Below are 14056 nucleotides of genomic sequence, written 5' to 3' on the forward strand. Positions count from 1 at the left end.
TATTCTGCATCAGCTGATGGGGTGACTAGGAGATTGATTTAACCTGGATATGTCTCATTTCAGGTAGTTACTTTAACAATTAAAATCTTGGCTGGGCCGGATGCTTTTAATCCATAGGCCATATTTTGACTGCCCCAATCTTGTCCAAATTTTGCTGTCAAATTCAAAATAATTTTGGGTTGACTGAAACAATTTATCAGTGGATAAATTATTTATTCAATAAAAAGAAAAAAGCTTTACACGTGTGCTCAGTAGCACTTGGGACCTATTTTCTCATACTTTGGGCTTGTCTACACGTCAAAGCCAGAAATGGCAACAGCTGCCATATTGCAGCACTTTAGTATGGAAGCTCTCTCTGCTGACTGGAAGGATTTCTTCTAAATCATTGAGAATTCAGCATGCATATCTAAGGGCAGAAAGTTATTGATAACATCAAAGCGTTTATTTTCATTTCAACTACTTAGCATCTTGATGTCGATGAAGCAAAACTCTTTCTTTGGAGGTCTACTGTATTGCATATGGTTGGCATAGTCTGTCTTGTGTTACAGCTTGGTCCATCTGATCCGAGTATAAATTGTAAAATTCAATCCCTTTTGATTTTATGCTCTCATTATGATAGCATCTGTCAGTACATGTGGAGTTATAATAACTACTCACATATGAGAACTGCTTCACTTCTTATGTCTCCTCAATCAACGTTGTTTATATCTTGATGATTTGTAGTGAAATAAAGGCTTGATAGAAAAACATTCTTGACATAGATCTATATATGTCAATAAATATTTCCTCTGACAAGGTGGAAGGTGAATAGTTCCTTCACTGAAATAATTGTGTTGAGAATACATTAAGTAACTGCTAAGAAAACCAGTTTAGTGATTTCTCCCATGAGTCTTGTGCATACAGAGACAGACACTAGCATATGAGATACTCTATACCAGGGGTGCGCAAACTGTGGGGGCCATGCCCCTCATGGGGGCACGAAACTTCAAAAGAGGAGCGCAGTGCAATCTGCTCCTCTGCCACACCTGCGGGGGCCTCCGGCTGTTTTCCTGCAGCCTCTCTTGGCTCAGCTGTCCTGTACAGCACTACCTGCCCCTGCAATCTGTGCAGTCACTAGAGGGCCAGCATCATTATTGTCCCCTCCCCCACCAGTGGGGAGCCTATTCTGCTTCCCCGCAGCCTCTCTGTGCTCAGCTGTCCTCTGCTTCCAGCCCTCTTGCCCCCTTAGGTGTCCTCTGTCCCCTGGGAGCACTGGAATCATTTCCGGTCTCTCAGCCACTTTACCTGTCTCCCCCAGCAGGAGCAAGCAGGGAGTCACATTTTGCAGGGGCATCTGAGGTGGCGTGAGAGATGTGAGCTTTTACTGAAATAGTCTCTTGTTGCAGCTTCTCAGAGAGTGTCCAGGTTTTTTTTTAAAAGTGCAATTATGTCGATCTTTTCTTTTGTTTAAGTTTAAGGGCTGCTGGGAGGGCTGGAGAACAGGGGTGGGTTCTTTAAACAAGCTGGAGAACAGATGTGGTGAGCTCTTTAAACAGGATAAAGAGCTGCTTTGGGACTGCTGGAGAACAAGTTGGGTGGGCTCTTTAAACATGCCGTGCTACCTCCCCGAGGGCTTAAAGCATGAGTTTTCTGTTTTAACAGCTGCCTGGGAGGGCAAGGAAAAGTGGTAGGGTAGGCTTTTCAAGCAGCAACCCCAATTCCAGTAAACCCCCCCCCCCACACACACCCAAGGAGATTGCAGAGCCCCCATCCTCGACTACCTGTCATCTCTGGCACCTCCCCATTGGGGTGCTGTGGTGCACCCATTTCTGGTGCCTCACCATGGGGCAAAAGCTACATCTCTGAGGAGCCCTGCAGTGGGAGAGCAGCCCTGCCATCCCTGGACGCTGAACTCTGTCCCAGTTTTCCTCTACTACTCTGGGCAGTCCATACTGCCCACTGTGAGATTTAACCCACTTCTCCAGCTTGAAACTAATTTCCACATACTGAGACCCTTAATCTCTACAAAGGTAATTTCCCTTAATGCCAGGTTGCAATTCCTGTAGAAGGGAAAGGGCTAGGTTGGGGCCGTGGAATTGAGGAAGTAGATGTATGGTTACGCAGGTGGTGTTGGAGAGAGGGCTTTGGATTCTTTGATCATGGGATGCTGTTCTGGGCACAAGGATTATTGGGAAGAGATGGGGTCCACCTAACCAAGAGAGGAAGGAGCATTTTCACAAGTAGGCTTGCAAACTTAGTGAGGAGAGCTTTAAACTAGGTTTGCTGGGGGAAGGTGACTGAAACCCTGTGGATAGAAAGGAACTTGGAGGCCAGGAAGAAATGCAAATAGGAATGTACAACAAAAGTGGACCCTTGGTTCGAGTAGTGAGGGCAGGGAGATTGACTGTTTATCTAAGGTGTTTGTACACCAATGCCAGAAGCCTGGGTAACAAGCAGGAGGAATTAGAAGCCCTGGCTCAATCCAAGAACTATGACTTGATTAGAATAACAGAGACTTGGTGGGATGACTCGCATGAGTGGAGCACTGCCATGAAAGGGTATAAACTGTTCAGGAAGAACAGGCAAGGGAGAAGAGGAGGGGTTGCACTGGGTGTAAGAGAGCACTATGGTTGCTTGGAACTCCAGTACACAGAGGAAGAAAAGCCTGTTGAGAATCTATGGGTCAAGCTTAGTAGTGTAGGCAGCACTGGAGATGTGGTGGTTGGTGTCTGCTACAGGCTGCCAAATCAGGATGATGAGGTAGATGAGGCTTTTTTTGGACAACTGAGAGAAGCTTCCAGATAAGGGGCTCTCGTTATCGTGGGGGACTTCAATTACCCTGACATCTGTTGGGATACCAATACTGTGGTACACAAGCAGTCCAGGAAATTTCTGGAGAATGTTGGGGATCACTTCTTGGTACAAGTGCTGAAGGACCCAACTAGAGGTCGTGCGTGGTTTGACCTGCTGCTTACAAACAGGGAGGAACTAATAGGGAAGGTAGAGGTGGGGGACAACCTGGGAAGCAGTGATCATGAGACGGTAGACTTCAAGATCCTGACCAAAGGAAGGAAAGAGAGCATCAAATTACACATCTTGGACTTCAGAAAAGCAGACTTTGACTCCTTCAGGAACCTGATGGGCAGAATCCCCTGGGATGCTACCATGAAGGGAAAAGGAGTCCACGACAACTGGCACTATTTTAAGGAAGCCCTATTAAAGGCGCAGAAAGAAACTGTCCCGATGTGCAGCAAGAGAAGTAAATGTGGTAGGAGGCCAGACTGGCTTAATGGGCAAATCCTTGGAAAACTGATGCACAAAAAGTGGAAACTGGGACGGATGTCTAGGGAGGGGTATAAACGTATAGCTTGAGAATGTAGGGCAGTTATCAGGAAGGCGAAAGCTCAACTGGAATTGTGACTCGCAAGGAATGTGAAGGACAGCAAGAAAAGTTTCTACAGGCATGTTACCAAGAAAAAGGTGATCAGAAAGGGTGTGGGGCCCCTACTGGATGAGGGAGATAACCCAGTGACAGATGATGTAGGGAAAGCTGAAGTACTTAATGCTTTCTTTGTCTCTGTCTTTACGGACAAGGACAGCTCCCAGACTAATGGTATAAGTGATTCACTGTGGGATGAAAGTGGACAGCCTTTGGTGGGGAAAGAACAGGTTAGGAGCTATCTAAAAAAGCTAAATGTCCATAAATCGATGGGCCCAGACCTAATTCATCCTAGGGTTCTGAGGGAGTTGGCGTATGTCGTTGACGAGCCCTTGGCCATTATCTTTGAAAAGTCGTGGAGGCCAGGAGAGATCCCGGATGATTGGAAAAAGGCAAATATAGTGCCCATCTTTATGAAAGGGAAGAAGGATGATCCAGGGAACTAATAAGCCAGTCAGTCTTACATCAGTCCCTGGAAAAATCATGGAGGGGCTCCTCAAGGAAGTCATTTTGAGGCACTTGGAGGAGGGGAGAGTGATCAGGAATAGTCAGCATGGATTCATGAAGGGCAAGTCATGCCTGACCAATCTGAAATAACTGGCTCTGTGAATAGGGGAAAATCAATGGATGTGATTTATCTTGACTTTAGCAAAGCTTTTGATACGGTCTCCCACAATATTCTTGTCAGCAAGTTAAAGGAATGTGGATTGGATAAATGGATGGTAAGATGGACAGAAAGCTGGCTAGAAGGTTTGGCCCAAAAGGTAGTGATCAATGGCTCGATGTTGGGATGGAGGTCGGTTTCTAGTGGAGTGCCCCAAGGTTCGGTTCTGGGTCCTGTTCTGTTCAACATATTTATCAATGACCTGGATGAGGGGTTGGATTACACCCTCAGCAAGTTTGCAGATGACACTAAGGTAGGGGGAGAGGTAGATATGCTGAGGGGTAAGGACAGGGTCCAGACTGACTTAGACAGATTGGAAGGCTGGGCTACAAGAAATCTGATGAGGTTCAATAAGGGCAAGTGCAGAGTCCTGCACTTGAGCCGGAAGAATCCCAAGCATTGTTACAGGCTCGGGTCCGACTGGCTCGGTAGTAGTTTTGCAGAAAAAGATCTGGGAGTTGTAGTGGACAAGAAGATGGACATGAGTGTGCAGTTGTAGCCAAGAAAGCTAATGGCATGTTAGGTTGCATCAAGAGGAGCGTTGCCGGTAGATCCAGAGAAGTGATTATTCCTCTTTATTCAGCTTTGGTGAGGCCGCATCTGGAGTACTGTGTCCAGTTCTGGGCCTCCAATCATAGGAAGGATGTGGATACACTGGAGAGGGTCCAGCGGAGGGCGACCAAAATAATTAGGGGGCTGGAGCATATGACTTATGAAGAAAGGTTGAGGGAATTGGGACTGTTTAGTCTGCAGAAGAGAAGACTGAGGTGGGACTTGATAACAGCCTTCAACTTACTGAAGGGAGGCTGCAAAAAGGCTGGAGAGAGGCTGTTTACAGTGGTCACGGATGGCAGAACACAGAACAATGGTCTCAAGTTGGGGTTGGGAAGGTCCAGGTTGAACATTAGGAAAAACTTTTTCACTAAGCGGGTGGTGAAGCACTGAAATGGTCTCCCCAGGGAAGTAGTGGAGTCTCCATCCCTGGAGGTGTTTGTCTCACCTTGACAAAGCCCTGATGGGGCTGATCTGATGGGTTTGGTCCTGCTTAGAGCAGGGGGCTGGACTCGGTGGCTGTTTTTAGGTCTCTTCCAGCTTTATTGTTCTATGATTCTATGAATCCACACATACAAAATAGTGTATATACCTGGTTCAGATGAGAGCATCCAAGTCACAGCACTACTACTTCAGCGTTTCCTTGAGACCTCTTCCACTCAGCTCCCAAACAACTCAGTTCAACTCCAGTCTTGTCATTTAGGTTTCTTTATCTATTTTTACATGCGTAATCACACAAAAGCCAAGCATTCCTTTAGCATCTTAAAACACTAACAAAGTTATTTATTAGGTACTGAGGCTCCACCGATCTCTTCTGCATCCTCTCCTTCCCTCCTAGCCTGCATCCCTGCTACCATTGCCAAGGGAACTCAATGGATCACTTCTGGGTCGGGGGTTCCAGCTAATTGCAGGGATGAAAACTGGGGCCTGATGTAAAAAGTTTTCTCACCCCTGCTCTGTACCATGAATAGTTGTAGTAGTAGGCATCCTTCAGTCTGCATAGACTATGGATCACGCCCTTTAAAGTTTCAATTGAGGACTTCATTTACAGCGTCTATTGTGACTATGAAGACCCACACAAGAGTGACAGTCCTTGCTGCATCTCTTGCAGATGTAGTGGGTGTCTGGCAAGTCCTTATTGTGCTTTCTGTGCGCTCGCTTCTCCTCTGCTAGCTGTCTGATCTTCATCTCGCCCTTCTGAAGGCCCTTGTGTAACCCCTGCCTCCATCTGCTGTGGTTGTCTGCTAGTTCTTCCCAGTTGTCCATCTCGATGTCTACCTCTCTGAGGTCTCTCTTGCAGACATCTTTGTAGCGCAACTGGGGGCATCCAGGAGGTCTTTTGCCAGAGGCTAGCTCACCATACAGGATGTCTTTTGGAATCCTTCCATCATTCATCCTGCGGACATGGCCAAGCCAGCGGAGCCGACGCTGCCTGAGGAGGGTGTGCATGGTTGGGATTCCAGCTTGCTTGAGGACAGCGGTTTTGGTCAGTCTGTCCTTCCATGATATTCCAAGGATGCGCCTGAGGCAGCACAAGTGGAAGACATTCAGCATCTTTTCCTGGCGGGCATACAGGGTCCAAGTCTCACTGCCATTAAGGAGGGTGCTGAGGATGCAGGCTCTGTAGATTTGCATTTTGGTGTGAGTGTACAACTTGTTGTTATTCCACACTCTCTTGCTGAGTCTGGACAGAGTTGTGGCCGCTTTTCCGATCCTCCTATTTAGCTCAGTGTCTAACGACAGGGTGTCAGTGATGGTGGACCCGAGGTACACGAACTCGTGGACGACCTCTAACGTATAGTTGTGAATGCTGATTGATGGGGATTCAGCAACATCCTGACCGAGTACGTTTGTCTTCTTTAGGCTGATGGTAAGCCCAAAGTCCTTGCTCGCTTTGGAGAACTGATCCAGCAGTTTTTGAAGCTGGTCTTCTGTGTGAGACACTACAGCAGCAGCATCTGCGAACAGCATGTCTCTGAGGAGGACTTCCCGCACCTTAGACTTAGCTTTCAGCCTTGCAAGGTTAAACAGTTTCCCATCAGATCTTGTGTGCAGCAAGATGCCCTCTTGAAGATCCAAAGGCATGCTTCAGGAGGAGTGCGAAGAAGATCCCGAACAATGTCGGAGAAAGCACGCATCCTTGTTTGACGCCGCTCCTGATTCCGAAAGCATCCGATAATGCGCCGTCATATTGGATGGTTCCTCTCGTGTCTTCATGGAACAACTGGATCATCTTGAGTAACCGTGGAGGACAGCCTATCTTGTGGAGCAGTTTGAACAGACCATCACTGCTGACCAAGTCAAAGGCCTTGGTCAGGTCGATGAAGGCTATGTAGAGTGGCTTCTTCTGCTCCCTGCACTTCTCCTGCAGCTGCCTTAGAGAGAAGACCATGTCAACGGTAGACCTCTCTGCGCGGAATCCGCACTGCGATTCGGGGTACACCCTCTCATGCAATCTTCTGGAGTCTGCCAAGGATGACGCGAGCGAACAGTTTACCAGTGACGCTTAGGAGGGAGATTCCACAGTAGTTGTTGCAGTCGCTTCTGTCTCCTTTGTTCTTATACGTTACAATGTTAGCGTCGCGCATATCCTGTGGAGCCTCACCCTCTTTCCAGCACAGGCACAGTAGCTCATGCAGGGGTTCCAGGAGTGTGTCTGCAGCACATTTGATTACCTCTAGTGGTATACCATCCTGGCCAGGGGCCTTTCCTGCTACAATGCTGTCGATGGCTCTCTTCAGTTCATCCACAGTCAGTTCTTGATCCAGTTCGTCCATTACTGGTAGGAGCTCGACGGCATCGAGGGCTGCGTCAACCACAACGTTCTCGCGTGAGTACGGCTTGGAGTAGTGCTCAACCCATCGCTCCATCTGCTTGGCTTTGTCAGCAATGACTTCACCAGATTTGGATTACAGAGGTGCCATCTTGTTCTGGGTGGGTCCTAATGCCTTCCTCATACCCTCGTACATTCCTCTGAGATTACCAAAGTTGGCACAGGTCTGGATGCTGCTGCATAGCTGGAGCCAGTGGTTGTTGGCACAGCGCCTGGCTGTCTGCTGTACTGTTCTTCTGGCCTCTCTAAGTGCTTGCTGGGTACTCTGGCTCGGCGAGCATTTGTTCTCCAGGAGTGCAGCGCGCTTCTTTTCAATGACTGGAATCATCTCATCGGAGTTAGCTTTGAACCAGTCATTCGTGTTTCTAGCTTTTCTTCCAAACACCGACAAGGCTGTGTTGTAAACTGTATCCCTCAGATGTTGCCATTTGGATGTCGCATCGGCGCCCCCAGGGCCGCTGCGCAGATTTTCCTGGAGGGTCTCTCTGAACTTTTAAGCTTTCTCCGAGTTTGCTGTCTTTCTGGCGTCAATGCGGGGCCTTCCAGCAGGTTTAGAGCGGTACAGCTTCTTGGGTCTCAGCTTGAGCTTGGAGCAAACTAGCGAGTGATCTGTATCAGAGTCAGCACTATGATAGCTGCGTGTCAGAAGGACGTTTTTGAGGTTATTACGCCTAGTGATGACCACGTCTAGTTGATGCCAGTGCTTCAAGCATGGGTGTCTCCACGACACCCTGTACTGTGGCTTCGTTCGGAAGAATGTGTTTGTGATGCACAGATTGTGGTACGTGCAGAGTTCAAGGAGACGCTGTCCATTGTCTTTCATTTTTCCCACACCGAAGTGTCGTAAGCAGGAAGACCATGAGGCCCAATCAGCTCCAACTCTTGCATTGAAGTCACCCAAGATGTAATAGTTGTATAGATTAGAACCAAAAACTTGAATTGCATCCAGCAGTAGATGGGAAGACATTGCTATTCCCGAGGCACCGATGCCAGGTACTGGTGCCAAAACAGTCCTATGAGCATCCACTGTATTTTGTTTCCAAGTGACTTCTAAAGGGTAGCTCTCAAGTTAGTCTGAGAGCAAATTGCAACTGAAAGTCTGATGGGGATTTATATGAGTTCTAGCCTATCACTGCCAAATAAGAACTCAAAGGTTTCCCCTTGTCACTGGAAGGCCTAGAATATCTTAGGTAATACTGTCTTCCGTAAGCAGATGTGGTCAAATAGTGAATATGCAGACTACATCTACCCTACAGAGATCTTTCAAAAGAAGCTCTTCCAGAAGATCTCTTCTGAAAGAACTTCTTTTGAAACAGTGTGTGCACATGCCTAAAAGCAGATCAAAAGCGTGATCTGCTCTTTCAAAAGAGATCATCCATACAGCTCCTGCTCTTTCAAAAGATTGGGCCAGGGATCAAAAATGGAGACTGTTCTTGTGGAAAAAAAGGGCCCTGCAAAATGTCTATACATGTTTTCTTTTGAAAGGGGGCGCTCTTCCTGAAGTGAGAAAGGAAGAGTGATTTCAAAAAGAGTGCCGTGTTCTTTCGATTTACTTTCAAAAGAACACTTTTTGTGTGTAGATGTTCCATGGGCTTTTTTGACGGAGCCCCCATTTGAAAAGTCTTTCGAAAGAACTTGCTAGCGTAGACACAGCCACAATGTTCAGGTTTCGTGACTCTGAAACTGTATTTCTCTTCACCTTCACTGTATTTCTCTTTCATCTTCACAACTACTGAGGAATTTGAGGTTTTTCTTAGGATCTATCATAATGCTTTCTTAATGTTTAGATGTTTCAAACACTGGAGCCTCTTCCGAACATGACATTGAGCTTATTTCTATATATTATATAGAGACTTCTCAGATACCTCTTCCAGAAAAACCACTATTAGGAAAATTGTTCTTACACTGTTAAAAATATTAAATCTTTCAGTCAGGAAGGATTGTTATACGTCAGACTAGATCATAACACCAGGCCATAGAACTTCAGGCACCACTTTCCTCATCCAGCTAATCTTGTGCTGTACTTTCGGTAAAATTTTGTGTGGTTTATTAAGTGTTCATATACAAGAAAGCTTTGGCTATAAAGAACCACAATCCCTGAACCGTCTTAGGTTTCCTCACTAATGTTGTTTTCTCCCTCTGCCTCTTAATAGGTCTTCCTGATTATACATTATGCGCCTCTGGTGAACTCACTGGCTGAGGTTATTCTTAATGGGGACCTTTCAGTATTCTCCTCAAAAGTTGAGCAAGATATTCAGAGAAATCCAGTAAGTGGTCAAATAACTTTTTTTAAATGTCTTTTATTATTCAAAGGAAGAGAGAGGAGATTTAGAAATCTGTTTGGAAAATACTTCTCTGGTCCTGGAGTACTGCACTGATAAGCAACCACCATATTCAGTGGGAGAGTAATTTGAAGACTGTTTGACCTTTCTGTTAAGACACATACTTCTGCTTAGTATTTTTCAGTTATCCTGGTTGTTTCCTTTTCTTCATTAATCTCTTTCAGTTTTTATGTGACTTACCACTTTTTTTGGAGGTGAACCCAAGCTTATAGCTTTCTACTATGTAAGTATAAGTGAAAATGCAACATGGGTTCTTCTTCTTGTGGTCCCCGTGGGTGCTCCACAGTAGGTGTTGGGCTCGCCCCGGCGCCGCAGATCGGAAATTTTCAGCAGTCTGTCGGGTCGCGCATGCGCCTATGCACACCGGTCCTTCATGCGCCTTCGGTCACATGTGTGATCCGGTCCCCGCCAGTTCCTTCTCAACTGCCAATGGCTGCAGACGGATTCCGCTCCGGCTCCAACACCTGAGAAAGATAAAACTGTGTTTTAATTTTGTTAATAGTTATTAGTTGATAGTTTTAGTTAGCACTGTTAAAATTGTTCCGTTTAAATGTAGATATAGTTTAAAAAAAAGAAAAAGGAGAGAGAGAGAAGAACAGAGGTGGCCGCCTTGAGCAGTCTGCTATCCTAAAAGTCGTGAACGTTATCTTTTTCAGGACTGGTTAGCTGTTAAGTGCCCTATTAACGTTCAAAGACTTAAATGCCCAGGCCGAGATGTCCTCGCCGGGGTTTAAGAAATGTGAGTCATGCCGCGAGGTCATGCCTGCCTCAGATGGGCATAGCGAGTGCATTCGTTGCCTCGGGGAGACCCACATTCCACAGAAGTGTCCTCACTGCTCCAAGCTCACAGCCAGAGCCAGAAAGGACAGGGAAATGAGGCTGAAGATGATTTTATTTGATAAGGCCCTCCAACCTGGACCATCGGAGAAGCCCCATAAAGAGGGGCCCTCAGGGTCACACAAGAGGAAGGCGGCTTCCCTAACCTCCTCTGTACAAAAGAAAAGGAAGTTTTCCCCAGCTCGATCCTTGCCGGTAACACCTGCGAGCAGGACGAGCGGAGCACAGGGCTCTGACCCGCGGGCTGCTCAAAGTGGGACGACTGTAGCGCACACAGCTGCACCGGGACCTCTGACCATTAAGCAGTCAACACCGGGGGCGCCGCAGGTGTCGGAATCAGCGGCACTGACTCCCACAGCACCGAGCCTTGCGGCACTGATGGCACTGGAGCAGGGGTACCCGGCACGGGACCCAACGGTGCTGGAGGAAGCTACCCGCGCAGTGCCGTGCACAGGGGCACCAAGCGCAGCACCGACAACAGCGCCGAGGTCCCCGGCATGGGAGGGGGCGGCACCTGCTTCTCAGGGGCGGGGGAAAGCAAAAGCCAAAACCCGGCACCGCAGCCCATCCCCAGAGGTCATCGCATTGCCGTTATCACCTAGCTCCCCCCCCCGAAATACACTGGGCAACAACTCCAATGGTCTGCTTCAGACCTCCATCCCCTTTCCTTCAACTGCCATCCCCCTGGCTCAGACAACCTTCACCAATCTCCAGTAGGGATCCCTATGAATACTATCACAGAGCATCTCCGCCACTGTCAGCATCATCACGGAGGTCACACTCGTCTAGACCCCATGCCTACGCTTTCTGATCGTTGTCCAGATCCCCATCACCGGGCCCTTGCCCCTGCTGTTATGGCTGCCCTTACCATACTGAACACCGGCACAGGGGGTCCAGATTCAGGGGTAGATCCCCACCCACACCTCGCCAACACCCCTTCATACAGTCTCACTCTCTGTGAGAAGAACACAGCCTTCCCAGGTGGACATTGGTCCACAGGCCCTGGACCTCCCTTCTGAATCCTCAAAAGGGCAAGCACATGAACAAATCCAGGAATCTGAGGAATTAGAGGAGGTATATCATAGCGGCGCCTCTTCGTCCTCCCCAGATGAGGCTGTTGTCCCTGGGGATATTTCCGCCCCCCGGACGACCTTAGGCAATTCCAAGAACTATTCAAGAGAGTAGCACAAACACAGGACATTCAAATAGCAGAGGTGCAGGAAAAACATAAACTCCTGAAAAATTTGAGACCCCCGGCTTCTTCTAAAATCGCCATCCCAGTAGATAAAGCGATTATGGAATGAGCCACCAACGTATGGCAGACTCCAGCCTCCACCCCTCCCACAAATAAGAGGGTGGATAAGAAATACTTTGTTCCAGCCAAGGGCATGGAATTCCTGTTTAGCCACCCCCAACCAAATTCCCTGGTAGTCGAATCATCACAGCATAGATCCAAGACCCCCCAATATAAATCAGGAGGGTCAGATAAAGATGCAAGGAAATTAGGCACGTTCGGTAGGAAGGTCTATTCCTCCTCTACCTTACTACTCAGAATGGCAAACTATGCAGCACACCTGTCAAACCACAACTTCGACAGTTAATCCAGACTTGCTTCCCTCATGGATTTCCTTCCAGAGGATAAGAAACCGGTGCTGAAAGCGATCGTCCAAGAGGGCTACACGGCCTCACGAACAGGAGTTCAGATTGCCCTGGACATGGCAGCACGCTCCACAGCCACAGCAGTGGTAATGCATAGGGAATCGTGGCTCCAGACGTCCAGCATTCCCAGAGATCTGCAAACAAAAATCGTAGACCTTCCATTTGATAAACAAGAGTTATTCGCAGATTCAACCAACTCGGTCCTACACTCCAGCAAGGACTCAAGAACCACACTTAGGACCCTGGGCATATATACTCCCCCGTACAGGAGGAAGAAGTTTTACCCCCAGCAAAAGTGCTACACTTACCAACCTCAGCGTACACAATATCAACGGAGCTATGACCAAGGGCACCACCACCAGCAGCAACAGTATAGGGCCCCCAGATGACGCCCCTGGCAGGGTCGCGCACCCTCGGGGCAAGCCCTGAGACAGCAAGTTTGACGGGTATGTTGAGTACTGCAATATCAAGACCATCCCTCAATGCCAGTCCCAGTACATGTTCCATCATCGGCTCAAACCATTCTACTCTCAATGGCAAAACATCACCACAGACAAATGGGTACTCAAAATTATAGCCACAGGATACACGATCCCTTTCCAATCACTACCTCCACCGAAACCTCCCACCCAGTCCTCCTTCAAGGACCCCTCCCACGAGACAAGGTTAAAACAGGAGGTAGACCATCTCATGCTCATAGGGGCGGTGGAGAGAGTTCTGGAACAATTCCAAGGGAAAGGGTTCTACTCACGATACTTCCTAACAGAGAAGAAGACAGCAGGCTGGAGGCCAATCCTGGACCTACGGGCCCTCAACCGACATCTGCGCAAACAGCGCTTCAGGATGATTACAATTGCCTCCATACTTATGGCATTGGACGATGGAGACTGGTTTGCAGCCCTCGACTTGCAGGACGCGTATTTTCATATAACTATTCACCTGACACACAGACATTTTCTCTGCTTCACAGTAGGCAGGGAGCACTTCCAATACAGAGTTCTTCTGTTCGGTCTCTCTTCGGCGCCCAGAGTGTTCACCAAAACACTGGCGGTAGTATCAGCTTACCTATACAGACAGGGTGTGTTCATTTTTCCATACCTGGACGACTGCCTACTGAAAGGGGCCTCAAAGGCCGAGGTCCTACACATGATACATGTCACTACAAACACATTTGCCTCGTTGGGCCTTGTTATCAACCTTTCGAAATCAAAGACCGAGCCTACGCAAAATATAGAGTTCATAGGGGCACGCATAGACTCTACTACATCAAGAGTATACCTGCCCGATGCCTGTTTCCGCACCATCAAATCCCTGGTACAAGTAATGACGTACAGCCCCACAGTGCCAATCCTAACATGTCTACAACTGTTGGGGCACATGGCAACCACCACGTTCGTGATACAGAATGCTAGGCTGCATATGTGGGGCCTGCAGCATTGGCTGGCGAGCATTTACAAACCGATAGTCCATACCATCCACAGGGCAGTATCACCCACAGTGGAGGTGCGCAGGTCAGGTCACTGGTGTGGTGGGCAGATCCCAAGAACTTACTAGTAGGGGTGCCCTTCCACCAACCACAAATTGTGATTTTTCTTACGACAGACGCATCCCACATAGGATGGGGAGTGCACATTGGCAACAAAGTAACTCAGGGACTATGGTCCCCCGTGGAAAAGACATTGCACATAAACATACTAGAACTCAGAGCAGTATTCAATGCGTGCAGACGTTTTTGGAAATACCTGCACGGC

At 48.0% G+C, this 14056-nt stretch overlaps 1 protein-coding gene across 5 annotated transcripts in view; it reads left to right on the top strand.

The window, feature by feature from the left end:
* Positions 1-14056, top strand: part of CLEC16A (C-type lectin domain containing 16A) — a 247372-nt gene that overhangs the window by 44528 nt on the left and 188788 nt on the right. For all 5 annotated transcript variants that reach the window (XM_075010592.1, XM_075010588.1, XM_075010590.1 and 2 more), the window contains exon 9: positions 9621-9734. In XM_075010592.1, the coding sequence (XP_074866693.1) occupies positions 9621-9734 (114 nt within the window). The remainder of the gene's footprint in view (positions 1-9620; positions 9735-14056) is intronic.

The sequence above is a fragment of the Carettochelys insculpta genome, chromosome 16 (genome assembly GCF_033958435.1).
Source record: "Carettochelys insculpta isolate YL-2023 chromosome 16, ASM3395843v1, whole genome shotgun sequence".
NCBI lineage: Eukaryota > Metazoa > Chordata > Testudines > Carettochelyidae > Carettochelys > Carettochelys insculpta.